Source organism: Dermacentor albipictus, chromosome 4 (genome assembly GCF_038994185.2).
Source record: "Dermacentor albipictus isolate Rhodes 1998 colony chromosome 4, USDA_Dalb.pri_finalv2, whole genome shotgun sequence".
Classification (NCBI taxonomy): domain Eukaryota; kingdom Metazoa; phylum Arthropoda; class Arachnida; order Ixodida; family Ixodidae; genus Dermacentor; species Dermacentor albipictus.
This window is the reverse complement of record NC_091824.1, coordinates 113,276,532-113,300,618: the sequence shown is the minus strand read 5'-3', so window position 1 is coordinate 113,300,618 and position 24,087 is coordinate 113,276,532. Positions and strand designations below refer to the sequence as shown.

Here is a 24,087-nt window from a genome sequence, read left to right as displayed (position 1 = left end):
AGGTGAACTGAATGAGTGCTTCTCTTCATTGTCCCTTTAGCATGTGTGAGGATGCCTACACAGTTGAATCTCATTATATCAAAGTTGGATCTGACACGAAAATATATTTTTTTATTATGGCATTCGTTATGCCTCCATGTTCACTACAAAATGCGGATATTGAAGAAAAATGTTTTATATTTACTTTGCTATATCCATGTTTATTATATAGAGATTTGAATGTACTTTGCATCACAAACTGTCTAGTGCAGCAAAGGCTTGGCCTCATTTCAACCAATCAGTAACAAGAGCTGGCTGCGTTTTCCAGAAAGCTGGGCCACTGCATATGCCACTGACCCTTCTGTTTTCTCCAGGGCAATCAAAGTATGCAATGAATGAATAGACCATATCTGTAAGGATGGGTCATTAGCATAAGGGAGGAAGGGGGCAGCAGGAGCACAAAAAAAATATTCTGAAAGAACCTATGTCGCAATTACTGTCAACATTAATGCAATTAGCATTCAATCATTGCAGTAACACACTGTATTGCTAAATTCTTCACTTCTGTGTAGCCAAATTTTTCAATTTTCTGTTACTGACCTCGTCTTCACTTCTCTACCTCAGCACTCCTCACTCAATGCACACTCTGGTCCCATTCTGTTCACTTCTTTCTCCACACTTGGCTCCTCTCGATGCCATCTTTCTTACTTTTCTGAGGCTGAATTCAGTTTTCTGTTATCGACGTATTCACTTCTCGTCTCTTGTTCTGCTTGTTTATCCGGTGCCCACCTGATGGCATACACATGCCCAGTTGCATGCACTCAATGGCAGTTGAGGCAGAGTGTGAATGAAGGAATTCTCAAGAACGTAAGGTTTAGTACACCTGCATCACATATAGAATTTTTACAGCCTTCCAGCCAATGGCCAACAAACTCAATAGGGTTCCACAGCTTGCATGCGGTCATCTTCAACAACCACTGAACTTAACAACCATTTAGTGAACAGGGTAGTTTACACAAGAGGCTGCCGAGGTGTCAAGGTCTCTACTAAATTAATTCTATAAATGAGGTCTCATTCTTGTCATTCACTGTATACTTGGTGGGGGCAAAATGCAAAAACAGTCATGCACCATGCATTGGGCGCACGTTTGAGAACCTTAGGTAACAAGGAATTAATTCAGTGTCCCCCACTATGGCATACCACATAATCAGATCGCGGTTTTGGCGCATGATACACAGGAATTTATTTATTTCTTTGGATACCAAAGGTCTTGACTCTGACAACTTTGATGCTTCCGGGTAGGATATGAGGGCCTATTGGCTATCTGCCTGCTCCTATAGCTCACGGACTACTGCGTGATGCCTGTGATTGAAAATCGACATGTCACATCTGCTACCATGGCCATTAGTGGTGCATGGTGCTGGCTAACACTCCCAGAACCAGAGCTAGTACACATACATAAATTACCAAAAAAAGTTAATAAGGGGGTAGCTACTGCCCACAGCTCAAGTGGTAGAGCATCATGCGCATAATGCAGAAGGTGCAGGTTTGGATCCCACGGGCAGCAAGTTATCTTTTTGTCCACTTTCATTTCCTTTTTCGCTATAATTTCTAATTTTAATTAAAGATCAGTTAATTACCCTACTACTTCCATTCCTTTATTGTCTATTGGCTTCATAGGGTTGAGACTAACAAAATTCTGGGCCCTCGGTTCTCCTTGTCATTAATGAAATGCTAGGCTCGTCACCAAGCTACCCTAGCGCCAAAACAAGTTATGTGCAGTGGCTCAGTTATTTTCAGACCTTCACAACTGGCATGAATGACAGAAGGTTCCGATGCGGGCCTGCAAGTTTCTTCCCACCACCAGTGAAAATCATAAACATGACCATGGGAGAAAATAAAGCCTTAGCATTCATATCTAGCTGCTTTAATAATTTGGTGCTTTCTTTGTGGTAAGCGCGGTCACAGAGCTGCTGATTGCTGGACCAATACGAAGGGTCCATATACAAATACATCTTTCTGTGGAAAGTGCCGCCGCACTGGGCATAAGACAGGTGACTGCCCCAAAAAACCCAACAGTACTGAGAAGGCTTCGTGCTCGATGCAACAAGTAGACATGTCCAAGGCAGTAACCGAAGAGACACAGACCTTGCGTCGAGTTCCCGGAAGTTTGGAACGCGGGAGAACGCAGACGCGTAAACAAGACGAAAAGTCTATGCCTACTGCCGAAGGTGTGCTTGAAGGACATCCCGCTACTGTCTTGCGAGATACGGGATGTGACTCTATTATTGTCAAGAGGTCCCGTGTACCAGACAGTAAGCTGACAGGAAACATTTCCTCGGTGTGTCTCCTGGATAGAAGATTGTTGAAGCTACCTGAAGCAACCGTGGAGATCGCGTCACCGTTCTTCACAGGCAAGACTAGAGTTTTATGCATAGGCAATCCCTTATATGATGCTGTCCTGGGAAATGTGAAAGGCGTACGGAATGCCTCCAATCCTGACAATGAATGGAAAAGACATCTTTATACACAGAGCGCTGTGGATGAGTGCTTTAGAGCAGAAGGTCGAAACGGTTCTATTAATGAATCCATCTCTGCTGACATTTTATCAACGGCTGCTAGTGAAACCAGGGAAAAGTCGGAAGTGGTGGCGACAACCAGACAGCCAAGATCAAGTCCGCCTTCATTACTAGTGCCAGCTATAAGCCCCCTAGACATCAGCCCAATCGACTTGAAAAGCAGGCAAAGGGAGGACAGCAGTCTACGTAAATGCTTTGAAGCAGTGGACGAAGAGATGAAGACTACGTTCACCGACGTCCAATTCTTTATAAAGGAGGGAATTCTTTACCGAAAATACACACTTCGGTCAAAGAAACAAATGGAACAGCTTGTCGTACCCAGAAGCCTTCGTCATTTTGTGATGAAAATGGCTCACGAAGGGATCCTTGCCGGACATCAAAGAATAAAGCGAACCACAGACCGTGTGAGCAAAGAGTTCTACTGGCCTGGATTCCAATCAGACATCACGCGATTTGTTAAATCGTGCGATACGTGCCAGAGGACTTTTCCTAAACATCTAATAGGTCGAGTACCATTGGGAAGTACTCTCGTCATTGATACCCCGTTTCAGAGAGTTGCCATTGACATTGTGGGACCATTAACTCCCATGTCAAAGAAAGGGAATAAGTACGTTCTGACAATGGTCGATATGGCAACGCGGTATCCTGACGCTGTGGCATTGCCAAGCATTGAAACAGAAAAAATAGCTGAGGCACTTCTAGAGATGTTCTCTCGTGTGGGAGTCCCACAGGAGATGATCAGTGACAGAGGCACATCATTCTCGTCACGCCTTATGAAGGAACTGAGCCGTCTTCTCTCTTTTACGCAGTTGCCAACAACTCCATATCATCCGATGGCAAATGGCCTTGTGGAGAGGTTCAACGGCACCCTTAAACAAATGATAAGACGAATGTGTCAAGAGAGCCCGAAAAAAATGGGACCGTTACTTGGCACCCTTGCTTCTTGCTTATCGAGAAGTCCCTCATTCAAGCCTGGGTTTTTCACCCTTCGACTTGTATGGCCGTTACGTCAGAGGACCCATGGCGATATTGAAAGAATTATGGACAGGTGATCATATTGATGATGATGCAAAAACCTCACACGGGTATGTAGTTGAGCTACGGAAGCGTCTTGAAGACACTTGTCGTTTGGTCAAGGAGGAGATTCAAAAAGCAAAACTTGTACACAAGAAGCACTACGACCGTAAGACCAGACCACGTTACTTAGCTGTAGGAGACAAGGTTCTGCTACTGCTCCCTTCGAACAACAACAAATTGATTCTTACGTGGCAAGGGCCATTCACGGTACTTGAGAGGAGAACTGACGTCGATCAAAAAACTGTTGAAATCAAATGACTTTGATTTCAACAGCACCACGAACGACACCTTCTAGGCACTGGTGTAATTTTAGTAGTGATAATTAACAACACGCTCCGATTCTACAGCTGTCAAGAATTATATTTATTTCTTTGGGTCCCTTTCCAAGCATTTGCTCAGGACAGCGGGCAGTCTTCTGTTTATTTTGCTTGGTGCTGTTCAGGTCAGAATATGTTCAAGCAGCAAGTCAGAATTATAAGGCTATCAGTAAGACTTTTATTACTGGGCTGAGGAATTGAAAGCATTTTATCTAATTCCATAAGTATTTTTGACAAATATACAAGTGTCTAAAACAAGCATCATATGCACTGCAACTCTTACAGTTTTAAGTTGGATATATGCAAGTATCTATATCTAAGTATAACTGTGCATATACTATCTACATATAGCTAGCGTTTTCATTTGAGGAAACAGCCTACGCTGTGACTGCTCAAGTGAAACGTGTGGTTGATGCACCTGCTTGTTTTTGTTGTGCAGTTACACTTCTGTGGTGTCTTAAGCACTGTAGTCCTGTTACAGCTGAAGTATTGCAGTCATGTTGAAGCTTGCTCGCACCTACTATTGCTACGGTATGTCAACAGATACCCATCACCGTATTTCTGCATTTTCTCAAAAACACCTGTGTTTGCTAAATGTAATTTGGAGTCTGTTCTTGAGTTTGCCAGTCAGTTATGTGACTTTTCAGGACAAAGTTTACAAAAGGAGGCAAGGAATACCATACAACATGACTGCTGCTAACAACTTACTCTTTATTTTGATGAAAGGATTAAAAATAACAATAACACTAGATGTATGGTTATACTGTGCACAATTTCTTTCATAGGGAAGGCATAAGCTGTGATATAAAGGCATAAAATGACAATAAATAGCATTGCATAAAAAGAAATGTAGATATGTGCAGACTAATTTCTATCCTTTGCCATCTGGAAAGGACGCCTTTTTTTTCCTTGTAATGTTAATTGGGGCTGGCTCATACGTCTTATTTATGTGGTATGCCTCATTGATTTGTCTTGTCAAAAAATTTATAACAGCAAAGATGCAACAGAACTCACGTCACTGGTTTGCTTCACCCGGGACGGTCACCAATTCCCAGAACAGCAAGCAACTGAAGCCAGCAACCCCTAACCTACTGTGCCCTGCAACATAAAGAAAACTATTAGCACTACGAGCCTACATACATGTGTTAATAAATTTTGATAAGTGTCTTTAGTGCTTGTTGATGAATTACCGTGCTGTTGTAAACCATAGCACCTGCTTTTATCCTGCAATTTTTGTTTTGTATTTGAAACAGAAATTACTATGTTATCATAAATGCAAACAGCAAAGCTAGAAAATGGTTTGTTGGGTGCAGCAAGTAGTCTATGCCTTCTTGCCTAGGCTTGCATTGCTAAACAATGTGCTATATCCAAATGAGGGCTCAGGTATATGGTACGCAATGAAAGATAGGTGTATCTATTGGGAGCGGGGGGGGGGGCAAAGTGTGTCATTTGCCTCCCCCCCCCTTGAAAGCGGGCGCTTTCGGCTGCATGCTGAAAACTCCAACAGAACTACACCTCAAGCTAAATGTTCTTTCTTAACAGAGTGACTACATAAGTAATGATTTTCTTTGCTACGCATCCCTTGCTTGGACAGCAAGGTTTGCCTTTTGTGCCTTATCAGGATGCCCTGTACCAGACCACGCACGGCATTCGCCATACATACTCGCGTTGCAATGTGCCTGGTGCTGGGCAGTACCCGCCCTAACAAATGTCAGCTTGCATAACTTGCATCATGGCCAGTTTTTTCGGATGACTATATATGTGTAGACGAGCCGTATGTAAAAATACTGAAAGATATCTATAGCAGCTTCACAGCCACCGTAGTCCTCCATAAAGGAAGCAATAAAATCCCAATAAAGAAAGGCGTCAGGCAGGGAGATACGATCTCTCCAATGCAATTCATAGCATGTTTACAGGAGGTATTCAGAGACCTGGATTGGGAAGAATTGGGGATAAGCAAGGTTTACGGAAGGCAGAACAATTACTTATATGTAAATTCCAGGAAAGGTTATTAGAAAATCTCATGCCTAGATATTTATAATTTTCAACTTCCTTTAATGGTGAAGCAGCCAATGTGTATCAATATCTTAAAAGGCTTCTCTTGCAGACGGTTTTGTCTGTGTTCAAGGCCATGCTCAACCTATCATATCATACTTGTATATTGTGTCAGCTTAGATAAAGTTCGGTAAAGAAGACGCAGTTGTCCGCAAACAATCTAACTTGTGTGCCTGGTGTAACAACGGTGACAATGCCATTTATCTAGAGTAGAAACAGCAATGGCCCCAGGACGCTACCTTGGGGTACACCGGATGCTACGGGAACACAGCTGGAGTTGTTACCTTCAATTGAGACAAACTGCACGCGATCCGAAACATAAGCTGCTATCCTAGAAAGAGTAACTTTAAGAAGGTGATCATCTCTAAGGCATTGAATCAGTTTATAATGAACTACTTGTCAAATTCGTTACTAAAATGCCTTGCTAATGCCTTACTGAAATCCCTTACAAACAAAACGGAACAGTCATATATATGCGGGCAACTTGACAATGTATGCAATATAATTGCAAGAAACTGAAACATTTATTGCAACACTTCGAAAGAAACAGCTTCACTAAAAATCCGGTTTTAATTCTCCAAGGTTGCACACATCTGCTGCCTTTTTTTCTTGTGAAGATTGCAAATAATTTATGAAAAGAATGGCCAAAATTGGCGTTGATAAACCATAGGAACAGCGAAAATGTGAAAACTGCTAAAGGAAGGAGTTTGCAATGTCGTGGTATGAAATATTTTAGGAAGCTTCGACGCAGAACTTCTCTTGAAACTTCATATATAAATTGACAGAAGATTAGCCTAACCAAGCTAAGGGATAAGCTGCATTAAAGATGAGCTTTGCTGACTGAAAGCACACAAACCACAGAACACAAGAGACGCATACACACGCACAGCGCTACTTGAAACTCTTAAGATCCTGTACAGGTTCCTGAAATATTCAAAGCACACTAAAATTATTCCAATGAAGACAATTTATCCGGAGCCCATTTTTGGTTATAATGTAAAATTTTGGTCACACAAACAGTGTGATTTTTAAGGCAGCGCACTTCTGTCAAATCAATGTCTAGAAGAACAGGGTAAATAATTTAGAAACTTACAGTAGGCAGCGCCCGACATGTGTTGCCAGAAAGCGATGTCCACGAAAGCAATGCTCCCAGCATTGCACACCAGAGATGCAATTTCAAGGTAGATGTTGACCAGCAACTGCAAATTCGCAAAACAAGGATTATGTTGAAAGCATTTGCAAATTCTTGCAAAATAAATTGCATAAGCCTAGGAAACTTCTCCTGGGAGAAGCCTTAATTTCAGAAAGGAGAGCATGAGAAACCGGTGACACCGCCTTTGCGGAAACATTCTAAAATGGAGGTAAACTTTGGCTACATCACCATATTTTTCTTTTGCCTCATCAAGTCGTAAATTCCTTCCTCAAGTGCATCCATCTTGTTGTTTAGCATGTTTGCTGCATGTACACAATTTTTAATTCGCATACTTTTTCTCTCACAGGGAGTGTAGGCTACAGTTTCTCTTGTGAAGCATTGAGGTCAATGTTAGAAGCATTATCTGCCGATTCTATTTCCCTTGCTAAAAACAAGGGGGAAAAAATCAAGGGCAATGTGTCAGAATCCCCTTGAGCAGCATATAGCCGTACACGTGCTCTCACGCACCCATTATATGCCTTTTTTTTTCTACAACGGAGTGTTCCATGTCTGTATAGCAAGAGGAAAGCAAGGAAACTGCGCAATGTTACATAATGCCGCCCTCTCTTGATCATTTGGTTCGACAGGTTTTTTTGTGCTGCCCTGTTACACGCTCTAGAAAGACCAAATTGGGTCTTTCTAGATTTAACTAGCCCAAACAAGAGGTTTATTGCTTAGAAGTCATCTGCTACATTTCCGCGCCTGCTTGCCTGCGCTGGTATTGGGTAGCCGCATGTAGTGCGTACTGTCAAAGCACACACAATGCCCGACTTCAGGAGCGCAGGCGTGAGCGAGAGTGGCAAGTGGCAAGAACCACTGAGGAGCGGAGTGAGGAGGCTGCCCGTACAAGCCGAGCTAGAGCAGAAAGTTCCCCAGAAATCGAAGCGTGTAATGCTTCGCAACCATCGAGCTACTACGCTCGGAACGTTGATAGTTCCATTGGTGCGGATGTGCGATTCCACTGATCGAGACTTCATGGACAAAATGTTTGGTTTCAGTTATCGTGTGTGTGACCGATCCCTTGTTTGAAAACGACCTATCTGTGATTGCGAACGTTTGTGACGTAACTAAAAGCGACAGCACGATTGCAGTGTTGGTGGCTACTTTTGGTCAACGGAGCCGATGTGGCATTGTGGAAAGTGTGTGGCGCATGTATATGCGTTATTGCGTGATTCCGTGCCACGATAGGCCACGTTGAACGGGTATATGCGTCCTATCATTCCTCCTCAGTTGCCTAGGTTCAATCACGTTGAGAAGCGATTGTTGTCGCCATGCTTGCCCTATGTCCATCCATCGGCTCAGGCATGGAGGTGGTCATTAAGGGGCAGGCAGAAAACGTGCCCATTGATGCACAAGACGTGGTTCGGTGTTTATCATGATAAATCAGCTACGATCGGGCAATCAAGGTGCACATTAAGCGCAGATTGTTGGCAAAACTGACGTGCAAGAGGGGCCTTCACATGGTGCAAATTTGTCTGCGTTTTCGCACTTGCGAATTTGCAGTTGTAGGAAATGGGCCAACTGAACCTTCATGCGTGCGATTCTTTGATATTCTTAGTGCTGAACTCTGCGAAAATGCATGTATGCTGGGAGTGACATCTTCGATGCAGCAACAGCAAGTTGGAGAGCACTTTCCGACCACGTAGTACCATTCGAAAGGTAAGTAATCGTCCTTGCTTACACATGTATTGTGCGTGCTTCTCGTGTGTGCCTAGAGTACGCGAGCGTGGGAAACAGAACTTCCACGACAGCAGTGGAACCCGTGCTAATGCTTGCTGAGCACTGGTTGCCAGAATATTGTTCTGCAAGTTTTTATTGCCTCAAAGCCACATTGAAAATCCTCATAAACATTTTCTTCCGATGAGAAATATTATGTTTGGAAATAATTGTGTTCGTCACGTGCACCTGTGCGTGAGTCCTCGCTTTTATGCTGAAGCTGCATAATAACGACTCATCTATCTCTTCACCGATTCTTACTGTAGCGACGTTTCCTCGCTTATAAATGCTTCGACGTTTGACATATAAATGCTTCGATCTCAGCTTACAAGGTTTTTTTTGTTTACGAGCAGTTTTAGAGGGAAAAAATATGAGTAATCAAAGCTTGCTACTAGTACAGCATACTTTTTAAGACAGGATGTGTTGACATAACTTATACGTAATTAAGCATGACACGAGAAAGTTGCTCAAACTCAGTCCTGAAAAAAAATTATGTAAACAAAAATTTCTTTGTAATGTGCTGCTGCTGCGTGTCAAAAATTTTACTTTGATGAAAAGGTCTATCTGAGCCACCCTTCACTAGTGCAAACATAGTTTTCGTGACTATATTAGATGCACCTTGCATGTGTTCACAACATGACTGCTTTAATGTACCACCGCTATGAATTAACACGGAAATTACTTTGTAGTGGTGAGGCCGTGACCCACAACAGTGTCCACATAATGTAGCAACAGAAATGCAGGGAACTTTTGGGTGGCTACCATAGAGAGCAATGTTTAATCTGGATGGATGAGTCAGGTAAGTGTGAAGTGTACATGATCCAAAAACTAGGACCTCAGTATCACAAGACACAGCTTACTAAATAGGTTGGATATTTATGGAACTTGCTGATTATTTGTGTTCATAGCTGTTAAGCATGCATTATCATTTTCTACATAAAACTAGACCTAACATATCCTGATGTTGAGTATTTTTTCATGCATCATTCGCTTGGCTGCAAGTTAAATTTAATTTTTGCTTACTACACAGCGCATTTCAACATCATAGTCAGCCTAATTTTATGTCCACTGCAGGACGAAGGCCTCTCCCTGTGATCTCCAATTACCCCTGTCCTGCTCCAAACGATTCCAGCTAGCACCTGCCAATTTCTTAATTTCATTGTCTCATTTAGTCTTCTGCTGTCATCGACTGCGCTTCTCTTATCTTGGCGCCCATTCCGTAACTTTATTGGTCCACCGGTTATCTAACCTATGCATTACATGACCTGCCCAGCTCCATCCTTCTCTTAATGTCAATTAGAATATCGGCTCTCCCTCCTTTCTCTCTGATCCACACCCCTCTCTTCCCGTCTCTTAACGTTATGCCTAGCATTCTTCATTCCGGTGCTTTTTGCGCGGTCCTTAACTTATTTTCTAGCTTCTTTGTCAATCTCCAAGTTTCTGCTCCATATGTTTACACTGGTAGAATGCACTGATCATGCACTTTTCCTTTCAATGATAACGGTAAGCCTCCTGTCAGGATCTGACAATGACTGTCGTATGCGCTCCAACCCACTTTTATTCTTCTATGAATTTCCTTCTCATGATCAGGGTTCCCTGTGAGCAACTGACTTAGGCAAACGTACTCCTTCACAAACTCTACAGGCTGACTGGTGATCCTGAACTCTTGTTCAGTTGCCCGGTTCTTGATCATTATTTTTGTCTTCTGCATTTTAATCTTCCAACCTCACTCTTATACTCTCTCTGTAAATAAAGGTCCTCAATCATTTGTTGTATCACTTTTTCTTTTGGTCATATTGTTTTGAAACTATGCTGCAGCTTTTATTGCCAAATTTTTCTGTATATGCTACAGGCTCGTGCAGTTTCTGCGTATATAAGAATTCAAAGTGTTGTGGACCAACTATGTCGCAGGTCTAAGCACACCGCATGCTTACCAATGTTTAACATTCATATTCACAATTATTCCGCTCTTGTTCTCAGAATAACTGCCACTGCCTTATGCTACTGCACTGCAGTTACTACTGTATTGAGCTGTTTTTTAGTAAGCTTGAATTTTTCTCTGCCATTTTCTTATATTCTGGGAACGTTATCCCCATTCATGCAAGTAGTCTTTGTCCGGTTACATTATTTTTTACTTTAAGTCAGTGCAGCATAGACCACATAGTTACCTGGTAGAAATTTCAGTGTATTGATGCTCAAATATTAAAGAACACTATTTCGTACACAGTGCAAAATTGTCTTCTTGCACTTGCTATGGCATTTGCTCGTTGTTGCAATGTTGCTCATCAAATGACTTTGCTTTCAGCAGCACCACGAAGGACACCTCCTAGGCACTGGTGTAATTTTAGTAGTGATAATCAAACAACACGCTCGAATTCTACAGCTGCCAAGAATTATATTTATTTCTTTGGGTCCCTTTCCAAGTATTTGCTCAGGACAGCGGGCAGTCTTCTGTTTATTTTGCTTGGTGCTGTTCAGGTCAGAATATGTTCAAGCAGCAAGTCAGAATTATAAGGCTATCAGTAAGACTTTCATTACTGGGCTGAGGAATTGAAAGCATTTTATCTCATTCCATAAGTATTTTTGACAAATATACCAGTGTCTAAAACAAGCATCATATGCACTGCAACTCTTACAGTTTTAAGTTGGATATATGCAAGTTTCTATATCTAAGTATACCTGTGCATATACTTTCTACATATAGCTAGCGTTTTCATTTGAGGAAACAGCCTATGCTGTGACTGCTCAAGTGAAATGTGTGGTTGATGCACCTGCTTGTTTTTGTTGTTGTGCAGTTACACTTCTGTGGTATCTTAAGCACTGTAGTCCTGTTACAGCTGAAGTATTGCAGTCATGTTGAAGCTTGCTCGCACCTACTATTGCTACGGTATGTCAACAGATACCCATCACCGTATTTCTGCATTTTCTCAAAAACACCTGTGTTTGCTAAATGTAATTTGGAGTCTGTTCTTGAGTTTGCCAGTCAGTTATGTGACTTTTCAGGACAAAGTTTACAAAAGGAGGCAAGGAATACCATACAACATGACTGCTGCTAACAACTTACTCTTTATTTTGATGAAAGGATTAAAAATAACAATAACACTAGATGTATGGTTATACTGTGCACAATTTCTTTCATAGGGAAGGCATAAGCTGTGATATAAAGGCATAAAATGACAATAAATAGTATTGCATAAAAAGAAAAGTAGATATGTGCAGACTAATTTCTATCCTTTGCCATCTGGAAAGGACGCCTTTTTTTTTCTTGTGATGTTAATTGGGGCTGGCTCATATGTCTTATTTATGTGGTATGCCTCATTGATTTGTCTTGTCAAAAAATTTATAACAGCAAAGATGCAACAGAACTCACTTCACTGGTTTGCTTCACCCGGGACGGTCACCAATTCCCAGAACAGCAAGCAACTGAAGCCAGCAACCCCTAACCTACTGTGCCCTGCAACATAAAGAAAACTACTAGCACTACGAGCCTACATACATGTGTTAATAAATTTTTATAAGTGTCTTTACCAATTATGTGCTTGTTGATGAATTACCGTGCTGTTGTAAACCATAGCACCTGCTTTTATCCTGCAATTTTTGTTTTGTATTTGAAACAGAAATTACTATGTTATCATAAATGCAAACAGCAAAGCTAGAAAATGGTTTGTTGGGTGCAGCAAGTAGTCTATGCCTTCTTGCCTAGGCTTGCATTGCTAAACAATGTGCTATATCCAAATGAGGGCTCAGGTATATGGTACGCAATGAAAGATAGGTGTATCTATTTGGAGCGGGTGGGGGGGCAAAGTGTGTCATTTGCCTCCCCCCCCCCTTGAAAGCGGGCGCTTTCGGCTGCATGCTGAAAACTCCAACAGAACTACACCTCAAGCTAAATGTTCTTTCTTAACAGAGTGACTTCATAAGTAATGATTTTCTTTGCTACGCATCTCTTGCTTGGACAGCAAGGTTTGCCTTTTGTGCCTTATCAGGATGCCTTGTACCAGACCACGCACGGTATTCGCCATACATACTCGCGTTGCAATGTGCCTGGTGCTGGGCAGTACCCGCCCTAACAAATGTCAGCTTGCATAACTTGCATCATGGCCAGTTTTTTCGGACCACTATATATGTGTAGACGAGCCGTATGTAAAAATACTGAAAGATATCTATAGCAGCTTCACAGCCACCGTAGTCCTCCATAAAGGAAGCAATAAAATCCCAATAAAGAAAGGCGTCAGGCAGGGAGATACGATCTCTCCAATGCAATTCATAGCATGTTTACAGGAGGTATTCAGAGACCTGGATTGGGAAGAATTGGAGATAAGCAAGGTTTACGGAAGGCAGAACAATTACTTATATGTAAATTCCAGGAAAGGTTATTAGAAAATCTCATGCCTAGATATTTATAATTTTCAACTTCCTTTAATGGTGAAGCAGCCAATGTGTATCAATATCTTAAAAGGCTTCTCTTGCAGACGGTTTTGTCTGTGTTCAAGGCCATGCTCAACCTATCATATCATACTTGTATATTGTGTCAGCTTAGATAAAGTTCGGTAAAGAAGATGCAGTTGTCCGCAAACAATCTAACTTGTGTGCCTGGTGTAACAACGGTGACAATGCCATTTATCTAGAGTAGAAACAGCAATGGCCCCAGGACGCTACCTTGGGGTACACCGGATGCTACGGGAACACAGCTGGAGTTGTTACCTTCAATTGAGACAAACTGCACGCGATCCGAAACATAAGCTGCTATCCAAGAAAGAGTAACCTTAAGAAGGTGATCATCTCTAAGGCATTGAATCAGTTTATAATGAACTACTTGTCGAATTCGTTACTAAAATGCCTTCCTAATGCCTTACTGAAATCCCTTACAAACAAAACGGAACAGTCATATATATGCGGGCAACTTGAGAATGTATGCAATATAATCGCAAGAAACTGAAACATTTATTGCAACACTTCGAAAGAAACAGCTTCACTAAAAATCCGGTTATAATTCTCCAAGGTTGCACACATCTGCTGCCTTTTTTTCTTGTGAAGATTGCAAATAAGTTATGAAAAGAATGGCCAAAATTGGCATTGATAAACCATAGGAACTGCGAAAACTGCTAAAGGAAGGAGTTTGCAATGTCGTGGTATGAAATATTTTAGAAATTTTTGACGCAGAACTTCTCTTGAAACTTCATATATAAATTGACAGTAGATTAGCCTAACCAAGCTAAAGGATAAGCTGCATTAAAGATGAGCTTTACTGACTGAAAGCACACAAACCACAGAACACAAGAGACGCATACACACGCACAGTGCTACTTGAAACTCTTAAGATCCTGTACAGGTCCCTGGAATATATACAAAGCACACAAAAATTATTCCAATGAAGACAATTTATCCGGAGCCCATTTTTGGTTATAATGCAAAATTTTGGTCACACAAACAGTGTGATTTTTTAGGCAGCGCACTTCTGTCAAATCAATGTCTAGAAGAACAGGGTAAATAATTTAGAAACTTACAGAAGGGGGTGCCCGACATGTGTTGCCAGAACGCAACTGCCATGAAGGCAATGCTTCCAGCATTGCAACACAGCATTTCAATTTCAACGATGATGTTGGCCAGCACCTGCAAATTCGCAAAATAAATTGCATAAGCCTAGGAAACTTCTCCTGGCATAAGCCATAATTTCAGAAAGGAGAGCATGAGAAACCGGTGACACCGCCTTTGCGAAAACATTCCAAAATGGAGGTAAACTTTGGCTACATCACCACATTTTTCATTTGCCTGATCAAGTCGTAAATGCCTTCCTCAAGTGCATCCATCTTGTTGTTTAGCATGTTTGCTGCATGTACACAATTTTTAATTCGCATACTTTTTCTCTCACAAGGAGTGTAGGCTACAGTTTCTCTTGTGAAGCATTGAGGTCGAATGTTAGCAGCATTATCTGCCGATTCCATTTCCCTTGCTAAAAACAAGGGGGAAAAAATCCAGGGCAATGTGTCAGAATCCCCTTGAGCAGCATATAGCCGTGCACGTGCTCTCACACACCCATTATATGCCTTTTTTTTTTACAACGAAGTGTTCCATGTCTGTATAGCAAGAGGAAAGCAAAGAAACTGCGCAATATTACATAACGCCGCCCTCTCTTGATCATTTGGTTTGACAGGTTTTTTTGTGCTGCCCTGTTACACGCTCTAGAAAGACCCAATTGGGTCTTTCTAGATAACTAGCCCAAACAAGAGGTTTATTGCTTAGAAGTCATCTGCTACATTTCCGCGCCTGCTTGCCTGCGCTGGTATTGGGCAGCCGCATGTAGTGCGTACTGTCAAAGCACACACAATGCCCGACTTCAGGAGCGCAGGCGTGAGCGAGAGTGGCAAGTGGCAAGAACCACTGAGGAGCGGAGTGAGGAGGCTGCCCGTACAAGCCGAGCTAGAGCAGAAAGTTCCCCAGAAATCGAAGCGTGTAATGCGGCGCAACCATCGAGCTACTACGCTCGGAACGTTGATAGTTCCATTGGTGCGGATGTGCGATTCTACTGATCGAGACTTCATGGACAAAATGTTTGGTTTCAGTTATCGTGTGTGTAACCGATTCCTTGTTTGAAAACGACCTATTTGTGATTGCGAACGTTTATGACGTAACTAAAAGCGACAGCACGATTGCAGTGTTGGTGGCTACCTTTGGTGAACGGAGCCGATGTGGCATTGTGGAAAGTGTGTGGCGCATCTATATGCGTTATTGTGTGGTTCTGTGCCACGATAGGCCACGGTGAACGGGTACATGCGTCCTGTCATTCCTCCTCAGTTGCCTAGGTTCAATCACGTTGAGAAGCAATTGTTGTCGCCATGCTTGCCCTATGTCCATCCATCGGCTCAGGCATGGAGGTGGTCATTAAGGGGCAGGCGGAAAACGTGCCCATTGATGTACAAGACGTGGTTCGGTGTTAACCATGATAAATCAGCAACGATAGGGCAATCAAGGTGCACATTAAGCGCAGATTCCTGGCAAAACTGACGTGCAAGAGGGGCCTTCACATGGTGCAAATTTGACTGCGTTTTCGCACTTGCGAATTCGCAGTTATAGGAAATGGGCCAACTGAACCTTCATGCGTGCGATTCTTTGATATTCGTAGTGCTGAACTCTGCGAAAATGCTCAGGCGGCAAGGACGGGGAACAAATAAGTTGCTTTACTTTCTTCTTATAGAAGCGAAATGATGCCAAGAATAATTAAGTCCTCCACGAGGTGCTCGCAAATGCAAAAATGGCAGCTGCAACGCTCGGTGCATGTGAAACAGTCGTGATGTTTGCATTTGCGGGAATTGTAGCTGCAAAAACTGCAGTACAATATCGCACCACGTGCACCGGGTTTTATACAGAAGAAAATACATCAAGGTCTGTTTGCAGTTTCTACTGGTAACGCCACTGAACCAGTACTATGGTACACACTTTGATGCGGGCACGTTTGAGTGTATTCTGGAAGAGGCCTAAGTAGGTGACATTCATTTTCGTAGTTACTCGCAGAGTGATCTTTGTGTGCTTCTTTTAAAGCTCAGCTGGTATCCCAGATTCACAGCGAAAATGCTGGGAGTTTTCTTTATTGTTATATTTTTTTATCGCCCGTGCCATGCAGCACAATTTTACTTCTCAAGCGCGATTAGTCTGAGAGATCAACACTATTTGCTCGAGAAATTCAAATGATTTGCTAATTATCTTACGCCTCTTGGTGCAATTTATGTGCATGGCCGATGACATTGAAAGTCATGTCCACTTGGAATAAAATCTGAGGATGACACCGGTTTTGAGATACGCGGTCCCAAATTTTGCGATGAAATGCATTGGCGGCCAGCTAATTTTTGAGCTTCAATGTATAACAAGACTTTGTTAGAAGAGTCAATGCATTGGAAGAGTAAGTGGTAGCACTGAGCTTAGTGTAACACTTTACTTCCCCCCCCCCCACCCTCTGGCTTCTGTATTAGATTGGTGCGGCTCGCTATGTTCTTTCGCACGCTTTTCCTAGCGCAGAATAATGTGCCCCTGGTTTCTGCACTAGGCAAAAATTTTATACGAACGCTTTTCCGAGCGCCTATTTGTGTGTGCCTGGTTTTTGCACTAGGCTTGTGGGACACCATGTACATTTATCGCAATTTTTACAGTGCTTATCTCAAAACTGGTTCCAGCATTATAATTTGTTCTCTTGAATATACATTGCAGAATCACTCGCTTCAATTTCTGTATTACAATGATTGCACTATATGTCATTAGTTAAAAACTTAATGCAATTTCCTTAATGTCCAGCGTATCATGTGCGAAAATCATTTTATGGTTATGAGTGAAATTTTGTTGAGTGTTCATTTGAACATGTGGATCTTCAGTGTAACTTGGCTTCTGAGAGTCGTCGATCTCCAGAAATGGATTTTTGACAATGTTAAAAACAACTATTTATACCGAAATTTTAAGAATTGCATGTGGCATATAGCTTAATTTTAGCCACTGAGCTAGATTAGTCAAAGAAGTGGTCATTACTTTCATAAAAAATCTATTTGCATATTTGACTGATTAATAAAATAACACCAATTATGTTTGATTGATGACCTCATGGCACATATTGCAATTTACGAAATACAACCAGTGAGTTCAAAAGTCTATTCAATTGTAGCAAATTTTTAGGATGACACCAGTTACAAAATATTCATTCCCAAGGTGTGAGCCAAAATACAAAGTACTCCGTTACTTTTGTGCTTGAATGCATAAAATTGAGGTTTGCTAAAAGGGGAACAATAGTGCATTTTTACTACAAGTTTCATGCTGCATATCTTGAAAACCATAAAATCCTTAGAATTCATTCCAAGAGGATGTGCCTTACCAACGCACCTGCTACAATTTGTATATTTTATTATGTGCCACACAGTAACCCGGGTTATACCTGTAATGCAGCAGAGGGTGCTAAGAATCCCTGGGTCCAGAAAGGCCACCAATGGAAACTGACCCTCTCAACCTTTAACAGCCGAACGCTGTCGATTGAGGCTAGCTTAACAGGACTCTTTCAGGAACTATCAGACGTTGCTTGGGATATCATTGGCCTCAGTGAACTTGGAAAAACGGGTGGGGCTTATACATTGCTGTATAACGGTCATGTCCTCTGCTATAGAGATCTCCCAGATGAGAAGCAATACGAAGTAGAATTCTTAATTCATAAGGACATAGCGGGCAACATTGACGAATTCTACAGCATTAATCAGAGGGTAGCAGTAGTCGTAATCAAACTTAATAAGAGGTATAGATTAAAGCCTATGCTCCAACATCCAGTCACAATGATGATGAACAAGATCAGTTTTATGAAGGTGTCGAATTAACGATGAGAGAAGTGCAAACTCAGTACACTGTAATAATGGGCCATTTCAATGCAAAAGTGGGGAAAAAGCAGGCTGGTGAAGAAGCAATTGGCAACAACGGCGTCGATGCTAGGAACACTAGAGGAGAGATGCTGGTAGAATTTGCAGAAAGGAATGAACTTCGAATAATGAACACCTTTTTCAGGAAGTGTATCAACAGAAAGTGGACCCAGGAAAAGCCCTAATGGTGAAACAAGAAATGAAATTGACTTCAAACTTTCTGTCGATCCCAGCATAGTACAGGATGTACAAGTGAAAGGTAGGGTAAAGTGCAGTGATCATAGGTTAGTGAGGGCTACGGTTCACCTCAATTTGAAGAGAGAAAGGTAAGAAGAAACAGGTCAACCTAGAGGCAGTAAGGGTAAAAGCAGAGAAATTCAGGCTGGTACTTGCAAACAAATACGCAACATTGGAACAGAGATGATGATGACGTAGAGGTAATAAATAAAACCATATCTAGGCTGGCTTCAGAGGCAGCAAAGGAAGTGGGAGGCAAGGCACTAAGGCAACAAATAGAAAGCTCTCCCAGGTAATGAAAAACCTAATAAAGAAACGACAAAGAATGAAAGTGTCCAAATCAAGAGATAAGATAGAATTCCCGAAATTGTCAAAACTCATCAACAAGGCGAAAATAAGGGATATTCGAAACTATAATGTGAGAAAGACTGAAGAAGCCATAAAAAATTTATGCAGCCTGAATTGGTGAGAAAGAAACTTAGCATAGGACAACCCAAGCTGTATGCACTGAAAGATAAGCAGGGTAATATCATCAGCAATCTTGAATATATAGTAAATGCAGCGGAATAATTCTATGCTGACCAGTACAGTACCCAGAGGAGTCAGGATACCTCAATTAAAAGCAGTAATGAACAGGATACAGGAACTCCTCCTATAACGGGCCTTGCAAGGCATGAAACGAGGAAGAGCGGCAGGAGAAGATGGAATAACAGTTGATTTATTCAAAGATGGAGGATACATAATGCTTGAAAAACTGGCGGCTCTTTATACGAAGTGTCTATTGACTGCAAGGGTCCCAGAAAACTGGAAGAATGCAAACATTATACTAATCCACAAAAAGGGAGACATTAAAGAATTGAAAAATTATAGGCCCATTAGCTTACTCCTAGTATTATATAAAATATTTACCAAAATAATCTCCAATAGAACAAAGGCAACACTGGACTTTAGTCAACCAGGGTAGCTTCAGGAAGGGATGCTCTCCAATGGATAACATCCATTTCATCTATCAGGTAATCGAGAAATCCACAGAGTACAATAAGCCTCTCTATATGGATTTCGTAGGTTACGAAAAAGCATGCGATTCAGTAGAGATACCAGCAGTCATAGAGGCATTAAATAATCGAGTACAGACTGCTTACGTACATAGCTTCGAAAATATCTACAGAGATTGCACCGCTACCTTAATTCTACACAAGAAAAGTTAGAACATACCTATAAAGAAAGGGGTCATCCAGGAAGACAACCTCTCCAATGCTATTCACTGCATGTTTAGAAGAAGTATTTAAGGTATTAAATTGGGAAGGCTTAGGAGTAAGGTTCGATGGTGAATATCTCAGCAACCTTTGGTTTGCCGATTACATTGTTTCATTCAGCAACACTGCATATTAGTTAGAACAAATGATTGAGGACCTTAACAGAGTGTAAGAGTGGGGTTGAAGATTATTATGCAAAAGACAATGATGAATACCCGGGCAAGGGAACAAGAGTTCAGGATCGCCAGTCAGCCTGTAGAGTCTGTGAATGAGTATGTTTACCTAGGTCAACTATTCACAGGGAACGCTGATCATGAGAAGGAAATTATGTCATAGAGGAATAAAAACGGGTTGGATCGCATACGGCAGACATTGTCAGCTCCTGACTTGAAGCTTACCATTATCATTGAGAAGGAAGGTGTGCAAGCAGTGTATTTTGCCGGTGCTGACATATGGGGCAGAAACTTGGAAATTGACAAAGAAGCTTCAGACAAAGTTAAGGATCGTGCAAAGAGTGATAGAACGAAGAATGCTAGGCATAACATTAAGATACAGAAAGAAGTGGTTTGAATGAGAGAGCGAACGGGTATAGCCGATATTCTAATTGACATTAAGAGGAAAAAATGGAGCTGGGCAGGTCATGTAATGTGCAGGATAGATAACCGTTGGACCATTAAGGTTACAGAATAGGTACCAAGAGAAGGGAAACGCAGTCGGGGATGGCAGAAGACTAGGTGGAGCGATGAAATTGGGACATTCATAAGCGCTATTTGGAATCGGTTAGCACAGGACAGGAGTAAGTGGAGATCACAGGGAGAGGCCTTCGTCCTGCCATGCACATAAAACAGGCTGATGATGATGATGACAGAGTAACCAATTAATATGTAACTTAGTTACATAATTTTGCAATTATTCATCGATTTTCTCTGTGAGTAAATGTCCGCTACTTTGAGTACTCCAGCTCAAGAACTGCAATTATGCTATCTGCCACAGGTGATTTTTAAAAATATTGTATGGTCTAAGAAAACCACTCCATATTATATGGTGTTTCTGTGAACACTGACATTTTTTTTAAATGTCACCTGTGGCAGGTAGCACAATTCTTAGTCCTTTAGTTGCATCGCTGAAAGAGGCGGACGTTATTATAACGAGAAATTGAAATGCGTAATTGACTGATTTATAAAATGCACAATTTTTTAATACATAATTACGTAAGACGCATATTGCAACATGAAAAACTTATCCAGCAAGGCTGCAAGCCATATAAACTTATAAATAATTTTGTGTATGACACCATTTTTGAGACATGCACTATCAAACTTGCAGAAAAAATCTACTGTCATTCCACTTTTTTAACCAAGCAATGTTTCCCACATGCACTGTTGCACAAAAGTAACTGCACCAACAATTATGTGTTGAAACATGTAATCCTGAGAATTCGTTTCAAGTAGGCCGATCTTGCATGCTTTCTGGCTACAATTTATAAATTACAAAGTGGAGTAAAGTGTGTGTATTTATATATAAAGAAGGGTTCTTTTCCCACCGCACCCAAAGGCACAAATTTAAATTTAAATTTAAATTTAATTTAAGTGTTATGACAACATTTCAGTAACCGCTCAGCCAAGGGTCCCACCTTTGTCAGGCTGATCCCTGGATTGACACGTTACTAAAATGTTTTCATAATGTTTGTCACCTTTCTTTTCATATATATATATATATATATATATATATATATATATATATATATATATATATATATATATATGGCATGTTCAGAGAAGAACGGTAATCGAGGTCCCATGACCATTTCTTGTTCTCATTAAATTAAATTTTTATATGTGATGGGTAAATGTGTCCACACAAAGGAATGAACATTAGTTTTGCAAGAAACTTCGTAGTTTTCTCGGAAAAAAATTATATGGGGTGGAAGTTTGGAGCCTCACTGCATGCACAATAAATTTTTTCCACACATAAGTATTTTTTCGTTACTTCTTTGCAACTTGTGCTATACAAACAAATAAATAAGACATTTTCTTGCTGTGTAAATCTTATAAATAGAAAATCGCAAACTTCGCTTCTGGAGCTATGCAGTGCAAAAAAGGCACTTTTCAGGGCAGCCTCAGGGCAACATGCGTAAAGATCTCCACACTGAATCTTTTTCTCAATATTTTTAAGCTACTTTTAGTCACTTAAGGCAAGTTTTGTAGCTCTACACTTGACAGATATCTTCCAATATGGCCTCAAAATTGGCCGAAGTTCAAGAACGTCAAAAAAGTGACAACTTTGACTTGGATATAAAAAAAACATCATCATCGAATTTCATTGAAATTTGCCTGAATAATCCTGACTACTCGATAATTATAAGGCATAAGAAAGTGTTGCATTATATTATTTGGCACACAGTCCAGGCAGAGCTTCATAGGTAAACAGCTTGAGAGCACCCTATTGATTATTCTGCAGTCCCGCTGGAAATAGAACTGCCGCACATGCTGGTAGTGGTTTCAATGCAGACACACTTGCTGCCCTGGACAGGTATGCTCATATATCTGCACTGGCGCTCCATTTTGTCGAACTAGACCCATTGATGCACTACGCTGGTAGTTGAAATGTTTTGAATGCACAAGTATTGGCTTATCCAGAAAGACTTGCCCACATACACACATATATGCACATCATATATGCACTTGATCTTCACTCAGTAGCATTGAACTTACAGTGTTCCCTATGTGGGAGCCATGTGTAAAACCGGTGTCACACGACCACTCTCGATCGCGATCAAGCCCGATCCGGATCGAAATTATCGATACGACTGGCTCACTCTCATAGCTTGCGCAAAGGAGCCAATCACGACTGAGAAATTCTATTTGTAACGGACTGGATAGCGGTTAAAAGAGCCCCGTGTGAAACCGGTATCAAATAATGAACAGACGTATGCTAGGAAAATGTGTTGCACAAGGACAAAGAACTGCGGCATGCCCTGTTGTGCGAAGCGTGCGAACAGAACACTAATAAAAAAAGAAACCGCGCGCGCGCTTCGCAAACTCAATGCGCACACATGGCACCCACAAGAACTTGGCAGGCCACCGACTAAGTAAAGCGCGAAGGGCGCACAGCGTACATTCCGACACGTCCCAAACTGCAAACAATCGTACTACATAAAGCATACAAGTTATTTTATACCAAGGACATACTCAACTCACGTACGCAGTATCCACAAGCGAGTTATGCAGCGAGTTGCAGCAGAGTTATCCATTCGCCAAGTAGTAAAATTGATAACAAGCACAAAGCTACAAGGGACTCAATAAACCATCTGAGGAGTCAAATAAAATCGAATTTGGCCGTTTCATATATTGGACACAATATATGGACACACGTGGTTCCCCGTAAGACCATGAAATACGTACCCATCACATGGGTAAAGGGGGCGAAAACACAATCGAGAACCTGAAGCGCAAACGATAAAAGCACGGTATGGTGCACGCAAAATTCTGTCAGTGCGCTGTAGCACAAGGGAAGAAAATAGGGCAGGCACTTGACCTCACCTTTTGGGATACCATACTAGTCCTGAGCCATTAAAAAAAGCCTGTTTGAACCAGTTTTCTTGTCTGCAACACTCTTGCTAAAGGGGAGACTAAAATACCACGATGACGCCTCTATTGCGGAGATCAGAAAGGTGCACACAGACCGCAATTTCGCCGCCGTTCTTCGCATTCTGCAAAATGCTTTCTTGTTAGGATCACGCACAGCGGCCGATCCTGACGCTAGGGACACACAGGCACAATTTGGTAGCTCAAACTTTCGTCCTTATACTGCCCTTACTGACTTAATTACAGCGTCAGTGAAAAGGCGCCTCACATAACATGACAATGAACTTGAAGAGCTGATTAGTGCCCTCCACTCGGCGCCCTGCAATTGAAAACACTACTGATTTCCAAATAAAACGACACAAACAGATCGCACAACCCAAACTAATCACAGAATGCCGTTTTCTTGACGGCAAAACACTGCGACACTTACATGACAAAGGGCAGCGGCAGCACATTCACAACAGCCGCAAACATACCACAGCGCAATGCGAGTGCGTCCCTCCGAGACTGCAAGCGCGCATCCCCCTTGCGTGCCGGCGATATACGAATGTAGCCACGAGGTGCCCCTCTTGCGATATGCGCTCTGGCGGCTTCGACGGGCAAAACAATGTGAAGCGTGTTTAAACGTGAGCTTGCGCGTGCCACTGCAGCCGGTTTTTGACCAGTCACGAGTGCTGACGCATAAGGCCGGGTGGCGAACGCAACAAGT

At 41.8% G+C, this 24,087-nt stretch overlaps 1 protein-coding gene across 2 annotated transcripts in view; it reads right to left on the bottom strand.

Moving 5' to 3' along the window:
• LOC139059277 (uncharacterized) overlaps nucleotides 1-24,087 on the bottom strand; it is a 29,321-nt gene that overhangs the window by 4,733 nt on the left and 501 nt on the right. The window contains exons 2-5 of one of the 2 annotated variants that reach the window (XR_011514044.1): nucleotides 14,423-14,528; nucleotides 12,286-12,369; nucleotides 7,101-7,206; nucleotides 4,967-5,050 (exon numbers count right to left, since the gene is read on the bottom strand). Coding sequence is in view for 1 of the 2 variants with exons in the window: in XM_070537471.1 (XP_070393572.1) it covers nucleotides 4,968-5,050; nucleotides 7,101-7,206 (189 nt within the window). In the remaining variant the exon portion in view is untranslated. The remainder of the gene's footprint in view (nucleotides 1-4,966; nucleotides 5,051-7,100; nucleotides 7,207-12,285; nucleotides 12,370-14,422; nucleotides 14,529-24,087) is intronic. The other variant, XM_070537471.1, reaches the window with a different exon arrangement.